Here is a 22,306-nt window from a genome sequence, read left to right on the forward strand (position 1 = left end):
CTGACCGCGGCCGGCGCGCCGGCGCCGCTTCCGCCAGGCGACCCGGTCGCGCCGCGCGCCGACGTCGGCGAGGCGGCGCCCGACGGCGGCCGGCTTCGCTTCGTCAGCGCCGAGCCCGGCGGCGGCGTGACGTCCGAGCCGCCGCAGGAGAGCGGCGGCTGCTGCCGGCTGCAGTAGCGACACCCGGCGGCCGGCCGACGAAGCGCGAATGCGGCGCGCGGACGCTGCGCGGCGACGCGACGCCGCTGTTGGAGGGGTGGTTTTGTATCGCGTGTTTATGAGGGCGAGCCCGATGCAGTTTTGTAGGGATATGGCTGCCCGATGATGACGTATCGTGGCAGAAACGTAACTGTTATCGCCTTGAATGCAGTGCATTCATGCGTGGTCGGCTGCTGGTATGTTTTGGAAACATTTAGCGACGTCTCCGTTTCCTCCGTGCCCGATTATGAAGACACGACATGGTCAAGATGAGGTGCTACGTTGCGTAGATTTTGCTTGCCAGATGTTTAGGCTATACTGGAGCCAATTGAGTGATACCAGCCAAACGCTTTAGAGCTTAAGAGTCGTTCTCTCGCGGTGTTTCGCGGTTACGATAATGACGCGTGATCTTGTATTGTTTTAATTGTGACCACGTGACATGCCATTCCAGCCCGCATTCTGCCCCCTGTTGGGTGAGCTGAACCCATGCATTTCATGTATGTGAGCCGCGTAGGCAGGTATTTATGATCTCGGTCTGGAAGGCTTTATATTGGCGCTTGTAGATGATGCGGTCGGCTTGCTTCGCCACTGGGGTTTTGCGGGTTCCGCTGCGTCCGTGGCGCACCTTCCTATAGTTTGGCGCTTTTGGGCGCGGCGTCTGGCGTGTATGGCTTGGCGCCGTCCACCAGTAGAGGGTGGAAGCTGGGCAGGTCATGACAAGGGCTGCTGGCGGCACTGTGGGTCTAGCAGTGGTGATTTAATGGGACCTCTCGCGGTAATCACATATTCCTCTGGTTGTTCAATACTGCTGTGTGTGGAGGCAGCGTTGAGCCTCAGTATCAGGGGTATTTCAGCATCCTGCCATCAAGGCACTCGTGTTTGTGAAACCGATTTGTCGCAGGATGTGAATTTGCTCCAAGCTCTCGCTCCGTTGTTTGCTTATCAATCGAGGGAGGGACAGGGAAGGGGGCACTCATGCGGTGCGGTGCGCACATGTGCGCGGGTGAGGTAATGAGATCGCACCATTACCGGGATTTGCCGCGTCACTGGAGCTCATTAGGGTCATTCCCCGTCTGAGAGTCGTTTTACCCCGTTCAAAGCGCCGTCAAAACAGGGAGAAGTAACCGCTCGGCTCTTGTTCAGTCTCCGTGCGTTAAGTCGTCGCCCTGCCAGCGTGATGACGTCATCTCGGGATGACACCCAGAGGTGGCCGCAGCGATCGCGCCGGCCGCGGCCGGGTGCTGGACCAGACCCGCGGCGGTCCCGGTGAGGACCGGTCCGGCGCTGGACGTCGATGCTGCTCCGGGGACAGAACGCTGCCACCAGTCACTACGCGCGTGATGACGACGGCGTGGGGGGAGCGCGCGCCGTTGGCTTGAGGCTCGGCGCGGATTTGCGGCCATGCGCTCGCTGTGTCCCGCGCGTGAGAACCGTGCGCTCGATGCGATAAAGGCGTCTGCTGCAGTTCTGTGATTCGTCGATGACGGTCGTCACTCGTGCGCACTTCTTAACGCGCACTTGCCTGTCTTGTGCGTCGGGTCTGCCGTGACATGCGGGCTGCACAGCTTGTTGGTTTTGTTTGAGTCACCGGCTAAGCGCAATGTGTTACTGCCAGCCTTTCACGACAAGTGGTGTCAACGTCTTCTATTCGCCCACATGTGCGCGCTCGTGGTGGGCAACTATATCTTTGACTATCGTTACTCTCTCTGCGGGTCATTTTCCTTCTGTCGCATTCTCTGCGGTGCCTCCCCGCTCTGCCTCGCAATGAGGGCAGATAACCATGCCGTGCAAATGAGCATCATATTTCATACAGGGCAAGTAATCTTCCGATCCATGACGGTCCTTGATCCGGCTTGAGGTTTGCGTTTCGTGACGCGTATTTTGTACAATAAAGATGAGGTGACCGACTTGGTGTGTGGACTTTGTTGTGCCTTCTGTCAAGGGGACCAGAAGGTCTCTGGATGAACACGCCACTTGGAACTTGTGGTAGTCTTGTTGATAAAACATCACTTCAGATGTTGGTCGGGGGAGGGGGAGGGGACAGCATTCAGTGATATATCCAGCAGTGTGTGCAGGATGTAAAAATATATATTCATCCTACCAGTATCCTGGTTTCCCGGCGGCCTCGCGCGATTTGTTGTCGCTGGTCCGTTGCCCTTTGACCCCGAACCCTGACATCTGATCTGCTCGGCTCATGTGTCAATCCTGAGACACTTAGATGCTCAGTTGACCGCCGTCCGGCTCGTTGATGGCGCCGATTTGGAGCGGTGGAAGGTCAACGGGCAGTGGACCTCGAGCCAGGGTGTGGCGGCATGAAAAATCGACTCCTGGCACCCCCGTGACCGCATAATGAAGCGCTGGAGGGGGAGGCCTGCTGCTGTAAGCCCACCCCGACAACAATCGCTACACCTCTGGGTCCGAAGGTCGTCCACAGTGGTGGTGGCACCAGGCGTCGAATCTTCCAGGGTGATTATTCCGCTTACAGTCACGAGAAAAGTGGCAGCGGAAAGTTATCTGGAGAAACGTTCTGAGCAAACTATACGTGCCGATTGGCCGAGAAACGTGCCGATTGGCTGAAAGGGAAAGAGAGCAGCTCTGTCTCTTGTGCTGTCTTGAGCACTATCTAGGATCCGCCAGAGGCGCCTAGCCGGCTCAGCTCACTCTCGGGGCTTCGGGTCTGCGATGCCAGCGCCAACTTTCATCCCAATGCATTCTAACAAGGCTGTATCACCGGGTCTTTGGCGTGCTCCTCCGTTCGAATCGGGGGCTCCGCCGTCGTTTAAGCGTCAGCGGAGAGAAGTAAGGCAAAATAATCGCCGTGCAGCTCCGCCTGTCTTGCCGTGGAGTGCCGTGCATTCGCCGAACGACGTTAAATTACGGAAAGTTAGAGGCGTGCCCCCCACCCCTCCCCCTCCCCGCCTCCAAACTTGGCGCTGGCCCCGGTCGTGACGAATCCTACGTGTCACTGCCTTTCGTGCGTTGTTGATGACACTGACTGACTAAATTAGCCTTCCGCGTCTTCTGGTTCAATCAATCAACCGCTCCTGGTTTTTCCATGACCTTTGCTCGCCCCTCCCCCTCCCTTCCCGGTCAGTCTCACACCAGCGGGGCGTCATCCCCCCGGGGCGCGATCCGCAGCTGCCGTGCTTGGCAGGGATGTTCGACCTCGCCCTTCTCCGGGCCAACCGGACCCAGACCGCCAGCACCCGGTCCCCCGTGTGACCTCACCCCCGGACGCTGCGTTGCGGCCGGCCGGGGTAAAGCGGGCGAATGGTCCCGGCCTCGGCCGAGCGTGGACCGGCGCGGGTCTGAGAGGCCGGTCGCGGCGCGTGGGCACGTCTCCATAACCGGGTGAACCCGTCGCGGCCGCGTCCCGCCGGCCCCTCGGAGATCCATGATAACAGGTTTGTCGCGGCCGGCAGAAATGTGGGAGCCTGACGTCTGGCTGCTGTCATGAGTGTGTGGGACGACAGTGCACAGCTGGCACAAAGCAATGACAATGACAACGACAATGCACAATGCACAAAGCAAACGACAATGCACAGCTGCATAAATGCTTATTTACGTGCATGATCTTCGCGGCGCAAAGCAGTCCTCGGCGTCTGTCTTCGTGTTCGTAGTGTACCCCAACCCAGCGCATATGTGAGCGAAAGTCTGCGCCATCGCGTCGTTGCATTTGTCTTGAGAATCATCGCAATGCCTGCCCCACCGCTTAGAAGGTGTGTGCTTTATGCTTACTACTATGCAGCAGCGGGTCATTGATGGCCAGTATTTTTAGCACAATTGTGCCGTCTTGTGAGCCATGCGCTGAGGTCGTGGGGATGACTGATTCCGAAGATAGGGCTGAAACAGTCGAAATGTACGCGAGCATCACACAGCCTTGCATTTTCCAAGTCTGATCGTCACATCCAAGGTGATCAAAGACCTAGTGCGCTGACCCGCCTGGCAACAGTGGTGTTTTATCTGTTTTTGTTGCATCAAGACGCGTGCGTGTTTGCGCCAGTGTTGACGGCCACTGGAGGGGGGAGGGGTCTGACCTTGAGTGTAACCAGTGCGCGTCTTGAATGAACGGACGTTGAACGGTAGCAGGCAGGCACGTGGCCCGCAGGATCAGCCCGGGCCGGGCATCCTCCGGTGAGATGCAAACGGGCGTGTTGCCAGCCGGGGACGACGGCCAGCAGGCAGGGTTGTAACCACACGGACTGGGCTGCCGGGGTTTAAGTCCACTGACACCATCCCATTAAAACCCAGCGTTACTGCGGCCTGGAGCCCGGACTCAATGGATTCCAGAGGTGGTTTCTACTTCTGATTGCGTTCCTGTCATCAACCCACTTCACTCGCAAACAGTTGGGCTTCGACTACCGCGGCATGTTAGTGCCATGGCGTGTGTATCACTGCCACTAACAAGCCATGCCCTTTAAACGTTTACAAGGTGCAATTGCAACTCAGCGAAATGAAAATCGCATTGAAATAATCTATTTGGAGTGCACGATGGTGACGCTATGTGCCTCAAGTACCTATTGCCCCCCCCCCCCCCCATTCGGTCACACGGTCGTGGTCGGTCAGGGCTGCTGGGTTCCTGCCGCCGTCGGTGGGCGCGGCGGAGGCGATCTGGCACCTCCACGGCGCTGCAGCGCCTCCCTCGCCCGGCGGCGGTGCCTGTCTGACCACCGCGTGGCCGGCCCGGCCGCCGCGTCGGAGGGGGCGCGCGGTCACTGGACACGTGTGTGGCGCTCCGGAGAGCTCGCAGGTGCGCGTCTGACCTGACCTGTCGCCATGAGGGGCGCAGTGCTGCTGCAGGATGGCAGCCGTTTCGAGGGCGAGCTGTTCGGCGCGCTGCGGCCCACTTCCGGCGAAATAGGTGAGGCGCGCTCGCCATCAGCGCGGTGTGTGACTGCTGCGGTGTCGAGTTTCCAGAGCCAATGTAGGAGAGATTCCTTTGTCGAGGCCTCCGAGTGACGGACATTACAAGCTCCGTGACGGGACGGTCGTGTGCGCCGAAATCTGCATTTTATGTTATGAGCGATGCACCGAAGAGACAGATAATCGCGCGCGCCGCGTCGCGCATCATCGTCACATCACATCACGCGCGTGCGCGTGCAGGGCGCCAACGTTCGCGGTGGTCGTACGCGCCCAGACGACATTGATCTGATGCGTCGCGCAGATACTGCGCTTGCTGCATGCTGCGGTTTGAGCGCTGCGCGTGATGCAATGACTAGAGATGCAGGTCAGCAAAGAACCCGGCACCGGTGTCGTCTCGTGCCAGCTTTGAAGCACCGATGCATTCCTGACAAGGTCTTGCCCGGTACTGACTTTGGTGTCTGTGTTAATAATGTTGTAAATGGGCAACGCACATAATGTGTAGATCTATATATATATATATATATATATATATATATATATATATATATATATATATATATAACACGTTTGTGCCCAAACACATTTGTGCGTGCTTGCGTGCGTGCGTGCGTGCGTGCGTATATAGCGTATATATCATATCGAATTGTAACGCATGCAGTTATGGTATCGTATTGAAGCTTTGCATATATAGCTTCATAGACACCTGTGATGGAAGACCCAGGGCATGTCACTGACCGCGAAGACAGCTGAGGGCGGCTGTTGTAGTCAGACACATGCTGGCTGCTGGCCGAGGCACCGTGGGTTCTTCAGCCGCTGCAGCCGCCTGACGCACGTGCGACCGTGGCTCGGGCATGGTACAGAAGCGAGCAGTTGGCGCATGGCGCGACGGCTTAGAGGTACATAGTTTGCACTTTTTTAAACGCATGGTGTTGGTGTAGGTAAAAGCTTGTCACCGAGCAACAAGTTCGCACTGTTTTATACACATGGTGTTGGTGTAAGTAAAAGCACGTCACCGAGCAACAAACCGTTGTGCGCGTTTGAGCATGTCTTCTTGCCTACGTAAGTTGTAACGTACATTTGGGAGGAGCGTTGTGAGGATGGATAAGATAGTATGAATAGTCTTATTCCTCGTAGGACAACCTGGAGAATGGACATGTATCTTTCCATGCTCCTGGTTATTCTACGGTGCAGCAGGCTATTGGTACTGTCTTGCCATGCCGTGCTTCAGTTAACGGCAAGAGAACGCTTACAAGCTGAAAAATATTCAAAGCTGTGTTGCTCATTTTCGTTTTCTATTATTTACAACCACGCCAAGGTTCAAATACTTCGTATGGGGCACAACACAGCCTCCTAATCTGAATCACCTTTCTGTCGGCATCTTTCTTGTCGTTGAATGCGTGGAGACATTAACGATTGCCGCATGATATTCCGAACTGGGCGTGTAAACAGGTATAGGACCGTTCTAGACCACGCGATTTTGGTACGGTCAAGATTGAGAGTTCCTGAGTGAACAAAGCGGCTGAGCAGCCCGAGAGATAAGTCGTCCTCCAGCACTGAGACAGTCTTGAAACGGAGCCACTCCGGTAAACAACGACCAGCCAGCCCGGCGACCAGCCCGGCTCGGGTGATCTCGTCTCTCTTGTAGCCAGAGAATGTTAAGTCGATCGCCAAGGGCGGCCAGGTCTCGCTAATCTAGAATATATCAGGTTTGTGGAAGTGCGTGGGCTTCCATCATGCAAATGACGTCACCCTCATGATGGGCGACATCAAAGACCCTGTACGCGGGTGGTATCAGGGACTTGACGTTGATTTGTTCGTACGTAAGCCGGCGGAAGCGAAGGACCATGCATAACCCAATTGTGAGTTCCGCGGATTAATATACCATTCTGGCTTCTCCACCCTCACTATGTAAACGCTGTTGAGTTCACAAAAAGAAAATGGAATGAACAACGCCTATGATATGACACGTATTGAGAATACCATGGAAACATGCCAAAAATCGATAATAAATATAAATATAGAAATAATTTCAGGGACCGATAGCTTGACATGTACAGTAACCTCTATATCCAAAACATCTAGTTTAAACAATGACTTCATGGCCTTTTAACGCATCTGGCACATATGGCAGCGCCACCACCACCGGTGCTCAGCAACAGTAAGACCGGGAGCTCGGTGCTTAGCAACAGTAAGACTAGTAGTGCACGCAGAGGGCACAGGGAGCACGTGCCCCCCCCCCCTCCCCTCCCTCTTAGGTTCCGAGGGGACTTTCGGGACCCCTCGGAACCTGCGATTAAGAGCCCAGAAGCAAGCCAGAGGTCTCATTCAGGGACCCCGGCCCGTAGGGACGGGCACTCAGATGCCAGTCAAATGGCCCTGCGCGTAGATCAGGGGTCCACTGAGTCGAGAGCCTATATAAGAGCCTATTCTTCGGTCGGACGCCATCTCTAACGCACAGTCGGCTCCGCGGCGGCTTGGGCCAAAACTGCCCATTTCTCAAGCAGGGACGAAGCCAGAGCCAGCGATTTACATTGCTCGAGGTCCCACGGCCCCTAACGGGGGCCCTGTATTGTCAAAGGGCTCTGAGTCGGCGAAAAGCAGTGTTTGAGGAGGCCCAAGAGCCTGGAGGGCCCACCCGGTCCGACGATCAAGGGCCCGATTGAAGCGTCTAAGAGCATAAACGGCTGGACGGAGTCTTATTCAGGGATCCAGACCTGCGAAAACAGGCACTCAAATAACGATCAGAGAGCCCATTGTTCCGATCGGGGACCCCCTGAGTCGATATGGGCCGCGTCAGAGAGCGGGCTATCGTGATATGATGTATCCCTCTATGAGCCTCCGGATCGGCCAGGGCATCCGCCCCGTGTCGCCAGAATGACGGCCAGAAACACTCCGCGGTAGGACAGAATGGCCCTTCAGCCGTGTACCGGGAACAATAATGTGCCCGGTAGTGTTATACTCAAGAGGGTCCCTTCACCGGAATGAAATACGGGTTCTCGTTAGTGCTGAATGGAGTGGGTCGAAATGAGTTCAAAACACCCAAGGTCATCCCGTGTTTCTCTGAAAATGTTCCATATTTTGCAGAATTTGCGAGCGAAACAAATACCATCAAAATACCTTAGCCCGCGCGTCGGGTGCCGATAGTGTATACAGTGGTTTATGTGCCTGTAGCAACCACTGCGCGCCTGGGAAACCATAGGTGTGGGGTTCGATTCCTCACGGTGCCCGCCTTTCCCGCCAAGGTGAGAAACTGGCGGCGTCATATAGCCCAAGCAACTGAGGGCTTCATAAAGCCCCACTGACGCGGCCGTAGTCTCGGGGAGCTAGGATAGCGATGGCTTGGTGACAGTTTTCGTAAAACCAAACGGTGTTAGCCACTGCAGGTAACGCCAGGGGCGGGCGCTGAGCGTGCGACAATGACCATAGTAAGATCAAGTTTCTGAATGTCTTTAAAAATGAGTTTGTGCAGTTTAATGATTACACTGGGCGATTTTCTTTAACTCTGAGGATGTTCTCAGGACAGATTGACAGTTGCAGCACCATGACAAATATAAATTTTGCCTTTGCTCCTTCAGGTTCACAACCAGATTCTAGCAACTACTTCGCGGTGCTGTAAATACCAATACGTTACTGTCATCATTTAAAACCGCACAGGTGACACATACGCCCGAAATATCTCTAAATGTACGATTTGGTGTCCAATAGCGCTCAAAGATGCGTCTTTCAGATGCGTCACTATTTTCGTCCACTTGTTGGCTGCGGTCTAGTGTGGGCCACGGAGCCGGCGCTGCGCGGCCTGAGGAAACTGCAGCGCCTGGCGTCGGTTTTTTTTGTTTTAAGCTATCCAACCGCGCATGCTCAAAAGTACGTTGCATAATATGTGCCACTAATCAATTCTGACTGAATTTTAAAGGTTCCCAGATAAATATGGCCTGGCCATGTTGATACATATCGTTGGCCCATTTTGATCTTTAATCTACATTTGCGGAATCCTTATTTTTTCGGTACAACGCAGATAAAATTTTAACAAAGTTTCTGAGTTCTGTGGGTTTAAAAAGAGTCCTCTGGACCGTGGTAACATGAATGATGCCGGCGTTTTATTGCATGCAGTCATGTAACGCATGATTTTATCAGTTTATTCACTTTAAACTTAAGGCAGAATTAATCCTGTGGTGGCGTCTGGCCTGTATTCCAGTTAGAGAGGGTAAAAGTGTGTAATTTGATATATATGTAACATATTGTCAATGCAAAACTGGTCATACTCGGCAATTCTGGGGAGGGCCTTTTACTATCAGGGTAACAGAGGGCCCTTTGTCAGTCTGTGCCCCCCCCCCCCCCTCCATACTAAGGCTCTGGCTGCGCCCCTGAGTAAGACGCCTGGCCGTGTTCCGCCGGGCAGGCGTCGTGTGGCAGAACCTGATCCTCGGTCCCAGGCGGCCTCCGTGAACTGAGCCCTGGTCCGGGGAGGGGGCTGCAGCCAGCCGCCGCCGGCCGTGCAGCGTTCCTGGGAGCTGAAGCCTGAGGGCCCAGCGACGGCTATGTCTGGAAGCCGTGCTGTCCGCCGCTGCCGTCTCTGGAGGGGCTGAGGGTCTGGGTTACCTGTGCACGCAGCCTCCGGCGGGACTGGTGCCAAGCCGTGTAAGGGTTTGAACTCGTGACCGTGAAGATGGTGTGGTGCAGGCTGATGCCGTGCCAATGGACGCCTTCGTCTTCCAGAATAATTTTCCCAGTGTATCAAGCTCTTCTAATGAAAACACCACGGGCTGCTTTCGACTTTTGTTACTGTGGTGGAAGTCCTCTGCCATCATTTACGTGCTATGTTCGTGAACTCGGGCAGTATTCCCATGCTATCTGCACTTCCATTCACAGTGAAAACGTGATCCGCTTGTTCGAGGAACGCCTATATCGCTAGCATAGCCAGCGGACGACACGGTTCTGCCGGATTGGTAGATGATAAGCGCGACTCACTACAGTGACGGCCGAATAACCCCATTATTTGTATGATTATAATAAGCCCATCATTGTGATAATAGAAATAAGAAAAAAGGGACGCATGCGTCCAAGAAAGGACGCGGCTATTTGAGGACATGGGGAATTGCGTGGATATTTCGAGACTTGCCCCGCCGGTGCATCGCGGATGTGTGAATGGTCCGTCCGTTTAAATGGTCCGTTTGTTAAGAAATGAAGCGTCAAGCGTCTGGGCATGGGCTCCGGCCAGATGGGCGACAGGTAAGTCCACCAACTTGCGAAATGCATCACCACGCACGTGGGCACCATGCGTGGAAAGAAACTTCCTAAACCCCTCCGATGTCGCTTTGGCGAAGCCCGTGCGCAGGCGTGGACACCTTTCGTTTCGGCGATGCGTGGGGTGGACGTTCTCACGGAGTGTGAGCCACTCCATTGTGTGGTGGCCATTCGCGGTGAGATGTGAGCGCGCGTATCTGACGAGCGTGCCTCTCACCCCGCGTGGCGGCTGTGATGGATCACGCCTCGGCTAACGCTGCCGCCATCTGCCGGCGGGCAGTGTTTCAGACGGGCATGGTCGGCTACCCGGAGTCGCTGACGGATCCCTCATACCGGGCTCAGATTCTGCTGCTCACCTACCCTCTCATCGGCAACTATGGCGTGCCTGGCGACGACAAGGATGAGCATGGCGTACCCAGGTGGGGAGCCCACACGCCGGGCGTCGCTTCCCAGCGAACTGACGACACTTTTCCGCCCCTTTCAACTGAAATGACGTTTTGCCTTGGGTGATGATTGATCTTGCCCCGCGCCTGTGCTATGACATTCAAATTGTCATGAACGTAATTGCATTTTGTTGATATCTGATGTCATTCCAAGTCCGTGGTCGTGTACCTATGGTGTTTGTTACATGCGTTACCCTGGGCCGCCGGTGCTGGCGCCCCGGCCCGCTCTGCCTGCACGTCTGACGACCGCGCCCGGCAGGTACTTCGAGTCGGACCGCATCTGGCCGGCCGGCCTGGTGGTGGGCGAACTCTGCGAGGCGCCCAGCCACTGGAACAGCCGGCGCGCGCTCCACCAGTGGATGCTGGAGCAGGGCGTGCCTGGCATCACGGTACGCGGGGCCTGAGGCAGTGCGGCGGCGGCGGCTGCTGCTCCTCACGACACGCGGCTGGACCGAGCAGCAGGGTCGGACCTTCCGTGGGTCGGGGGTACGGGTGCCTCGGCGGACGGAAACGTCAGCTTGGGTCAGGACACCGGGGTCAGTGCGCCTGCGGTCGTCGACTCGTGTTCATAGCGTGCGTCATTGCCATGAGTGTGAGGAGGAGCTCCGAGTAGTGGAAGTGGGCGGACGACCAGACCTGTTTCAAAGAACGGACATTTTGCAGCTCCAGTTGCAGCTGCCATGCACGAGTGTTTGTCGTTACCCAGCTTGCAGACAACACAACAGCCATCCCCTCCCCATCGCAGGGCATTGACACGCGCGAGCTAACCAAGAAGCTGCGAAAGCAGGGCACGATGCTGGGCAAGATCGTGCCCGACGGCACGGCTCCGGACGCCGTGGCCCAGGATGACCCGAGCGACCGTAACCTGGTGGCCGAGGTCTCCGTTCAGGTCAGCCGTGGCCGCAGGCAGCGCTGGCTGGCAGGCGGCGCTCTTTGTGGAGAGACAGAAGCATGCTCCCCAATGCTTTAAGAAGCCTATGGTTTCACGGACCGCTTTTGTTCTTGCCGTGTTACGTTAAAGACCATTCCGCCCGCGGTCTTACCAACAGATGTGGCCACGGTTTGTTCTGTTAGTGACTAATTTGGCGAGACGACTCTTAAGGACTTCACTACACGGTTTTATCGCGCCATCCCTCAAGCAGTAAGTGAAATATGTTCGTAAACCAGAGATATGCCTGTCATGATTTAAAATGAGTACAAGGTTCAGCATTATGTCGTGTCAGTTACGCCCCTCCTAATGAGCTGATGCGTGTAGCGCTGGTCACATCGAACGGCTCCTACGCTGCCACTAGCGCCCCCTACATCTGAACTCAGTCCACTCGTGCCCGCTACAGAGGGCTGCACCGCACTACACCAGGTCGCTGATGCTCCCTACATCGGGGCCCTGTTCACCAAGACCGTCCCACCACAGGAGGTGGTATCCTACAACCCCGGTGGCGCCCCCTACATCTGCGCCGTGGACTGCGGCCTCAAGTACAACCAGCTGCGCTGCCTGCTGAAGCGAGGCGCTCGAGTCGACCTGGTGCCCTGGAACCAGCGGCTGGACCCGGCCAAGTACGACGGGTTCTTCGTCAGCAACGGGCCGGGTAAGCCACTGGTGCGAGCGGCCCGCTTTCGAGACACCGAGAGGGGCGGGGCTGCTGCCGATCCATGAAGCTTCTAGGATATCCGGTAGCTCCTGACTCGCGCGGTGGGCTATTGGTAAGTGCGGGCGACTGCTGATAGGTCAGGTTGACTGCTGGTAGGTCCGGTACACTACTGGTAGGTTCGGCACACTGCTAGTGGGTCTGGTACTTTGCTGGTAGGTCCGGCGCACTGCTAGTGGGTCTGGTACATTGCTGGTAGGTTTGGTCCACTGGTGGTAGGTCGGATACACTGTTTGTAGATCTGGTACACTACTGGTAGGTTCGGCACGCTGCTAGTGGGTCTGGCACATTGCTGGTAGGTCTGGTTCACTGGTGGTAGGTCAGATATACTGCTGGTAGATCCGGTACACTGCTGGTAGGTCTGATACACTACTGGTAGGTCCAGCACACCGCTGGAAGGTCCAGTCAACTGCTGTCAGGCCATGTCGATGTGCTGATAGACGTGGCAAACTGCTGATGGATTTGACTAGCTGCTAGTGGAGCCGGTCAGGTGTCAATAGATCTGACCAGTTGCTGGTAGAGCTAATAAACTGCCGATGGATTTGAATAGCTGCTAGTGGAGAGCGTCAGCTGCCAGTAGATCTGACCAGTTGCTGATAGAGCTGATAAACTGCCGATGGATTTGACTAGCTTCTAGTGGAGCGTGTCAGCTGCCAATAGATCTGATCAGTTGCTGGTAGAGCTGATTAGGTTTCGATGGGCCTAGTAAGCTGCAGATGGATCCGGAAAGCTTTGGATATCTGGTGATTTGCTAATGATTCTGTGAGCTGCTGGTATATCCATGAGACCCTGATATATCCGGTAGGCTGGTGATGTATCCTGTAAGTTGCTGATATATCCGGTAAGCCTGCCGCTAGGTTTTGTAAAACACTGAGAGGTCTGGTAAGTCGTCTACGAGCACCTAAGGCTCCTTACAACTAGGAATACTCCTGCAATTTGGAAAGCTCCATGCGCTCTCACCGACTGTTCTTTGACCGTTACGCTGATCACAGTATCAACTGCTCGGTTACTTAAAAGTTGGAACGAAGTATTCGGATGCGGAAAGTTCAAATCTTGGCCGGAATGTTATAATTTTTGGATTGAAAAACGTCCAATTGGCGATGCTTCATGATGCTCTGGAGCAAATATCGATTTCCCGCCAAGTCTGTTCGGCGAAGTGATTGTTCTTAGGTCAAGTTTCCCTTACATTGGCACGTTTAACAAAGAAAAGTCTTTATTTTCGGCGCTGACGTCCTTCAATGACCCGATACAGTGACCGCCGAGACCTGTCTGCATGACCTTGGCCCGCTTGGTGCGTAGTGACCCCTGTCGTCACAGGCGACTCGGCCACGTGTGCCGAGCTGCGTGTCCCTGACCCTCGCCGAGTGGTGACCCCCATCGCTCAAGGCCACTCTGTCTAGTATGCCGAATCTACGTGATCTTGACCCTGCCGCGAGTGATGACACCTGTTGTCTCAGGGGACCCGGTCAAGTGTGCTGACACGGTGGCCAATCTGCGTGACCTGATGAGTGTCGAAACGAAGCCTAAACCCATCTTCGGCATCTGTCTCGGCCACCAGCTGCTGGCTACGGCAGCTGGGGCGCGCACCTTCAAAATGAGGTCAGTCGGGCAAGCAGCTTGTAAGGTCATCGAGGTTAGCACGGTGCCCACCCTGCCGCGGATGACGTCGCGCATATGCATGAATCATGTTCTCTGAAAAAGGGCTCCAGGAATGGACGACGCAAATATGTTTGCCTTGTGTTTTGCCCACCGTGTTTTGTGCCTTGTACAGAAACAATTTCCAATTCCATGAGTTTTCACTTCAAACAAGCGCTTTGCTCTGAACCGTGTTGATTGAATGCTCTTACGAAGAAGCTGCAGGAGGTCATCAGATAGTCGCTTCCACGTCTGCGAGTTTAGAGGGTTGCATCTGGTCCAGCATCGTCAGAAACACCGCTGCACCGGCCTGAGGCCGGTCAAATTTGCTTCTGCTGAAGCTGCTGGCTTTTGTGCGTTGTAAAGGCGCGCTTTACGGGATGAGCTGCGGACGGGCCTTTCTTACTAGAAAATTGGGCAGGCGGGGGGGGGGGGGGGGATGCTTCTGTTCCAAATGCATCATCCCAAAGGAAATGACGCACCCATGGTACGAGGTCCAGCTAAATGAACGTCATGGTAATGTGATCAATAATGATTCCTCTCTGGTTATACGTGTAGCGAAATGACTGGTTTTTTTTTGGTGAATGATGCAAGACAGACTTTTGTGAGGGCTTTTTACCATGCGACAAATCTCCGCGATAAATGTGGACATTATAATGAGAACGAAGATGAATAACGGCATGCGAATTATTATATTTTAGACATTTTAAATAAAACAAAATTATCAACCAATAAATGATCACGCCATCGCCATCACGCCATCACGCCGCGCCACGCCAAATGATCGCCACAGACGGCAGCAGCGAGCCGGGGTCAGACAATGATTGGATGGATTTGGATGGATTAAGATGGATGGATGGATGGGATGGATGGATCACATGAGTGGTTTGGATGGGTGGATCGCATGGGTGGATTGCTAATGTTATATTCTTGTTTTCATCCCTAAACGCCCTCCGTACGGCCACCTCTCGGCAAGTTTAAGTACTACAAGTAAGTGATCCCGTCCGCTGCAATATTTACTAAACAGTGAAAGCTTGTTACCTAGATCAGTCTTTTACAGTTAAATGCCACCTAATGGCTAGAAACGTGCTGCTTTTACCATATCTAGTGCTTGTCCCAGTATGTACAAAAGTGGAACATTTCCTTCAGATGACCATCCTGGAGCTGCAACGTAAAGCTAATTCCGGGAGAACGCTGGCTCAGTTAGACTGAGACCCAATACCTTCAGGAACCTGCATTTACTTTCATTCGTAGTCACTGTGTAGCTATGAACTCTGGGCTTACAGAGCTCTGCTCGAGAGGAAATTGCATCCGCTTTAACTAAGAAAATGGCACGTCGGATGGGATGAACGGAATTTATGGGGTGAAGAGCTTGGCCTCCGTAGGGCTGACCGACCTTGACCTGTAATTATTGTCACCACTTACATATCGTTATTATTCGTCTGTCATTATTTTATAGCTTGGGTTAGGCTCCTATGGAGCGTGATTGGCGTACCTTGCTTGAGAACAAGTTGAGTGATGGCCGTCCCGATGGCTCTAGGCCGCTGAAATGTTCCAACTAGTAGTTCGCAGACTCCTCGTGGAGTGGAACAATGTCCGTCGACTTAATAATGCACTGAACAAATGAACAAGGTAAACCCTGTCCATCCTTGCTGCTTCCCCAGAATCGTGAAGTTCATATCATCAGCAACAAATGTTTTCGACGCTAGGATGACCTGTTCGCTGAGCCAAGTTGGGTCTTGGTACCATTCCTCCTGGTCTGGAAGAGCATGGCCAGGCTGCCGCAGAGACGCTCGATTGGGCTGTAATGGCGCTGGGCCTGGCCGTTGCCAGCATGTGAGAATTGATTAGCGAACTGTCCTGCTGCTTTGTGGCCGCTGAAGTACGCACACGTTGGTGGTGAGATGCCTACTGCTGCTCTGCTCGTCTCTTTCTGTTCGTCACGCGTTCATCATGTAACGTCGCGAATCATCACTCGCATAATATTTGTTTTGGAACCACCACCCACTTTGTGTTTGTAAGTCGTATTGGTCGTTACATTCTGGTTCTGACTCTATCCATCTCCTCGCAACCGACAGACCTGCAATCGATAGCACTTGGTGGCGATATTTTTCGTTGCTCTCAAAAGTTTCAAATGGTACGGAGCTGACCGCCTTTGTGCGCCAGGTTTGCTCGCGCGGCGCCATGCACAGTGGTCTGATCTGAGCTAAGGTGTGGCATAAATCTTCTTTTCGCCACGCTGATTCAGAGCATATGAGGTTTCGGGTTTACCACCGTCGGTTATTGGGTTATAAGCCTCAAGTGACAGAGTTTCCGATTTGTTGTATGAGATGTTGCATGACATGTGGAACGGCGAAACCATTTTGAGTACGAAACTTATAACACAGCTCTTGCAATAACTATCGTTTGTTCCTAGAGCGTGTGCAGCCGTGCAATAACTTTCGGAGTGCCCTATGCCTGCAACCGTTACATCTGGGAGCAGATAAAGAAAACAAATGTGCCTTGCCGCGGATTATTCCGGAGCTGACTGCAGATTACATTAAAATTTGCGCAAACTTTCACCTTTGCAACGATCCACGACATTAATTCACGTCCCCCCCGATATCGACATCGGTCACAGCGCGCGCGAGAGGGACATGTTTTGGCATTACGAGGGAGACACTTTTTGGTATACGTGGGAGAAACAAGTTTGCGCTGAGGCCGAGCGGTCAAGTGCTATCGTGTACTTGTGTGCTTGTGCACTTGTACAAGTGCACTTCATAAAGCTATCGTGTCGCGGTTGTAGGCACCACCGGCGCCAACGGCGCCGGCTCTTCGCGTAGTGCGGCAAGCGGAAATTCGAAGAGGGTGAAAAGCCCAAGCGGTCGAAAACATGCGCTCCAAGCGCGAACAATGATCAATGCTGCGTCCTCAAGCGCGGGACTGTCAACTGACGCAGGCAATGAAAGTGTACAAAAACACATAAATACATTAAACACATACCGTGCGGTGTTGAGTTGTGAATGAATGTTATGTGGCTGGAGGGGATCCAATAACGACGCCAACCGCGCTGGCTGTTTGCGTGGCGAGGTATGAAGAAGCCACAGCTAAATGATATTCATGTGATGACCCAAGGGCGTGAAACAGCGCTGGGCAGGCGATGTGTCCGCGTGTTCCATGAGTGGAAAGGTCATTAAATGTTAATGAAATTCACTTCGCAAAGTTGTCGCGACGCGGGTGGCGAGAGTACCGGCACCAACGACGACGGCTCTTCGCGCAGTGCGGCAAGCAGGAATTCGAAGTATCGATGCTCAGGGGTTACTGGGTAACACATGCAGTTTGGAGATCCACAGGCAGTGCGTGTATGAAATTGTGATCCATGATCCATGAGTGTTAAGCAGCTTACAAATGTTAACTCGGGGATGTAGCACGATGAGCCACGGGCTGATACTCTCTGAACCATGAAGTGTACACTAGATACAGGGCGATTTCGCAGGTATTTAGTCAAAATTCGCAGGCAGTCGATAGACGTCATGCTGTTGAGATACGAGTAAACGTTACGTTGTTGGCGGCGGAGTTATTGATGCGAACAGCGTCGCTTCCTCACGCAGCGAAGACAGCGGAGCCCCCTGGCCGCCGCTGTTCCTTCGCGCAGCGCGGCAAGCGGGTGCCGCTTTTCGGAAGAAAATGGCGTGACATATGGAGCACAAAAGCTTTCTCCGAATGCGCTCCGTCAGCAGCGCTGGTGCTCCCGGGACCGCCGGCCTGCCACGTGCCGCGCTGGTGCTCCCGGGACCGCCGGCCTGCCACGTGCCGCGCTGGTGCTCCCGGGACCGCCGGCCTGCCACGTGCCGCTCGCCTCCTCCCCCCTTCCCCCGAGCTTGCCCGGCTAACCACGCCCTCGGCCGGGAAAACGGAGGTCTCCGGCAGCCCGTGCCTCCTTCCGGAGGATTGCGGTATGAGACGTGTGGCCCTGTCTTGAGATTGTGGGAATACACCAGCGTTGGAGGGGTTAAGCTGAAATATGGGGAACAGCCTGATTCGAAAATGTTATTGTTGTAAGCTAACGTGTGAACAACGTGCATTTTGAGAGCAAAAACACAAAAAAGTTGACGAAAATTCGAGTGGTCTTGTCTCTCCTGCCCCGCTACTGCCTTGCTCTATTTTGCCACTGCAAGCAGCTGCCCCTGCATCTTTACCTATATTGCACCAACTTGTCTCATCTTGCTCCGCCCCAGCGAAACTCCGCAGCCAAAAGCGGTATACATTCGCTGTCTCTGGCGTTGTCGCTGTATCCATATGCAGCGACTGCTGCTTACCACGTGCCCCTCGCTGTGCCGGACACTGAGTCCAGTCGGAGGTCAAGGCGGTGGCGCCTAACGAGCACCAAAAGCACGGGCTGGCGCGCTAGCCGGTCACGAGGCGCCCCTGACGGTCAGGACATGAGCTCTGCTCACGCCGCGGCTGGGCAGGGGAAGGTTCAGATCCGGTTTTGAAGCATTGCAAGGTCGCGGCCTCTGTTTACATTTGGGGGATGATCAAATCAATGAAATTTGCAAGCCGTTTCGTCCATCCTTCCCCTTAAGTCGGGAGCCTTGCAGATGCATTTTCAGCTCTTAGATCAGGACAAAAGTACATCATTGGAACGATACGAGTAGGAAACACAAGATTGTACGCCAAGAAGACAACAGTCGCCAGAATTGTGCAAAACCTGACAGCCTCAGCAGTGACGCGGCTAAAATTAGTGGGGTCCAGTCGGCCTCGACGGCATTCTATACATGACTTTCGTAATAGGTTCGGCGAAGACGTCAACGCGCATACAAGCAGTACATAATGGTATGTGCATAGAATCTTGATGCAATGTAAGGCTATGTAAGACTAGCATTTTGAGACATTTAAATTATTTGCACGAGTACGGCATTGATGGATCATGATCTTCATGCCTTCCCATTTATGTGTTCAGTGCACCAAGCGAGGGACAGCTCGTTGTTTTCTGAATTACTTTTTAACTCAAAGCGAGCACTTTTCCGAAGAAAAACAAGCGCGCAAAATGAGCCCTCTTTCAAAAATATTTCAAATATCTCAGGTACGTTCTTTAGTTTTTGCGATCAAGTGATGCTTTGTCGAGTTTGTTTCTTATGTGTTCATCTACTCAATACATTCCGCAGTGGTTAGATGTTCTTTGTGGTTCCACTCTCCCGCGACGCTGGCACAGCTGTGCTTTGGCCCGGAGTGCGCCGCATGTGCTCAACTGGTCGACGGTGGGCCGTAATCTGACGGTATCACTGGGGACTGTCCAGACCGAGAAAATTCCTCGGCACCAAGTTCCTTGTAATCTTTGCATTGGGTTTCCCCAGCTCTCGGCAGACCATGCGGAATGTGGTCTCTGGAGGAATGCAGCTGGCAATCGTCGGGATCAGGGTTTTGCGAAATGTGCAAAGGACATCCCTTCTTCCAACAGATTGCGCAGATTGTGAGCTCTGGACGAGTGCACTTGAATGTACTGTGGTTTATCTTTCCTTGAAGGGCTCTCATCCAAACGGACCGGTTTACTTGATCACGGCTGCAGTAATTTTTTCGCCTTTTGTTCCACATACAGCTCATATTCATGCTGTGTGCGTGTTGCTTTCATTACACTTTCACGAACGCGTCACTTTTGTGTCAGGAAATTACACGAGAATTGCAAAGCTCGCAAACCGTCCTCAATTTTTACATTATATGTGTGTAGGTGAATCTTCTTCGATGTAAGGCACTGTGGCCGGGACACGTGCAGTCCTTGCTTGATCTTATCGCTCCCTCGTTCCCTATAGTATTACTGGCAGATGCACCTGTGCTATTCAGCTCGATTGTAAGAACGGAGCACCCAGCCAAATATCGTTCCATTGTCGTCGCGACGCACACTCGCCCTAGTGGTGATATCCTTTGTATGTAACTAGCGTGGACGGGGCGCCCAAGCGTGATGACCTGACCCTACCGCGCCCCGTGTCAGCAGCTGCCCCCCCCCCCCCCCCCCCCCCGACAGCGCCGCCTCAGATTACGTCAGGCATTTGACCCTGGGGATAGAGGGATTTTTAATCCAATAAGTTGTGTAGCACGACTTCTTAGGATTCAAAATAAGGATGTGTTTGCGACAATATGTATTTCAATAAAAGCAACACGTTTATCTTGTTTTTATTGAAGTATACTGACACCTGAAATGTAGTCGCGCTTGAGAGACATTGTCATGTTTGCGAATGAAGGATCGGTGAGTTTTCTGAATACGGTGTTTAAGATTCAAGAGCATGCGAAGCCAGCAAACCTCTGCACGTCTATAACGTTAGCTCTAATTACTTCAATTTTCTCAGGGTCATGTTCAAACCCAGAGAAAATCTCATATCCAAAATGCTGTCGAAACCCCAGGTGATCGGATGTCGAAATTAAGCCTGTATTGATCGGATTGACGGGCAATAAATGTGGTAGAAAATGCAAGAAATTAGCATCGACCACTTTCGAAAGTGCGCGCCTGGACATGCGAACCTGAACCTGAAGCGGAACCTGAAGTTGAACCCCCTACACCAATTCAAAATCGGTTACGCTCATGGCTGCTCATTATTGCAGTCCGATTTCCCACCAGTGCGCAAAGTTTTTCCCAGCAGTGCTCATTTTCCCGCTAGCACCAGTGCACTGGTAAAAAGAAAGCCCACTTTGACCGCTGTTGAATGCACGTCTATGTTTGCGAATGAAGGATCGGTGAGTTTTCAGATTGTTTACAGTGTTTAAGATTCAAGAGCATGCGAAGTCAGCAAACCTCTGCACGTCTAAAACGTTAGCTATAATTACTTCAATTTTTTCAGGACCATGTTCGAAGCCAGAGAAAATCCCATATCTAAAATGCTGTCGAGACCCCAGGTGATCGGATGTCGAAATTAACCCTGTATTGATCAGATTGACAGGCAATAAATGTGGTAGAGAATACAAGAAGTTAGCATCGACCACTTTCGAAAGTGCACGCCAGGACATGCGAACCTGAGCCTGGAGCACAGCCTGGAATTGAACCTCCTACACCAATCCAAAATCGGCGGTGCTCAGGACTTCTCATTATTGCAGTCCGATTTCCCACCAGTGCGCAAAGTTTTTCCCAGCAGTGCTGGATTTCCCACTGGCACCAGTGCACTGGTAAAAAGAAAGACCACTTTGACCGCTGTTGAATGTGTGTGTGTGTGTTATGCGCCTGAGCCTGCAAACCTGGACCTGAGGCTGCTCCTCTGTCATTACCAAACTACCGCTCCAAGGACAGCGGTTCTCGTGACTTCACATTATTGTGGCACAATTTTCCTAACAGTGCTCGACTTGACTCGACCGCTTGAAGGCTAGAAAGGCAAAAGGCTACTGTGATTAGGCGGAATGCCTGTTAAACTTTCGGAATCATCTGAGTGATTTTTCGTGCTTGTCTCTTACAAAAAGCCGTACGTTTGCCAACCAATTAAAGCGTATGTTCTTGCATGACAGCGTACTTCGAAACACTAGCCGGCTCCACCGGTATAAAAGATAGTTCTTGTTCTTACCGTCAGCCAAAAATGATAGCACTTGAGACGATGGATGAAGCAATAAGATTTAACCATACGACATGGAAAAGTTCGGGTGCTAAACTGAGCGACTCTGGGGTACGGGCCTCACACACTGACAAGACAAGTATGGGCCCGGCAAGAATACGTGCCGCCGCCCATGTCGTGGTCTCATCTGTGTTCTGTAAAATTTTGCGAAATGTTTCTCCGATTGCCATGCTATCTGTCAGTCGGTCAGGTTGTAACGGGGTTGTAAATTACCCCGAGAACTTGTAATTTACTAAAGCCACCGGAGTCGGACCGCAGTAACCAAGAAGTTCTTGTGTTCCGGACTTCATTGCCTCCGTGGTGGTTACGCCGGTTACGCCCATGGCTAGTTGTTTAATCGGTTAGCACGTTCTCTAGGCTTTTTCACGAAAGCTTGCTTCGTTGCGCAAGCACAGTGTTTGAAGTAGACCCATCGGCATGCACAGAATAGAATTCAACCCGCCGGGCTCGAAGCTGTCATGCAGTACACAGCAGACCGTGTACATCCATGAGCGAAACTCACCTCACGTATCGCCCCCCCCCCCCCCCTGGCCAGCCCTCGTCATCTCCCCCACGACGCTCTCTACGCGAGGCATCTGGGACAAGTCCTGCGAGTCACACCAAGTTTCACCCAGACGGGCGACAGCTTATCTCACAGCGGCACTGGGTCAACGCATTTTCACTTGTTGCCGAGCCACCCCGTCAGCCAGCTGTCTTTCCCCCGTGG

General features: G+C 53.3%; 1 protein-coding gene across 1 annotated transcript in view; it reads left to right on the forward strand.

Moving 5' to 3' along the window:
• The first annotated feature begins 4,974 nt into the window (after positions 1-4,974).
• LOC119097924 (CAD protein-like) overlaps positions 4,975-22,306 on the forward strand; it is a 110,652-nt gene continuing 93,320 nt past the window's right edge. The window contains 3 exon segments of the mRNA XM_037220869.1: positions 4,975-5,059; positions 10,586-10,724; positions 11,008-11,137. Coding sequence (XP_037076764.1) covers positions 4,975-5,059; positions 10,586-10,724; positions 11,008-11,137 — 354 coding nt within the window.

The sequence above is a fragment of the Pollicipes pollicipes genome, unplaced genomic scaffold (assembly GCF_011947565.3).
Source record: "Pollicipes pollicipes isolate AB1234 unplaced genomic scaffold, Ppol_2.1 Scaffold_4740;HRSCAF=5597_pilon_pilon_pilon, whole genome shotgun sequence".
NCBI classification, from domain to species: Eukaryota; Metazoa; Arthropoda; class Thecostraca; order Pollicipedomorpha; family Pollicipedidae; genus Pollicipes; species Pollicipes pollicipes.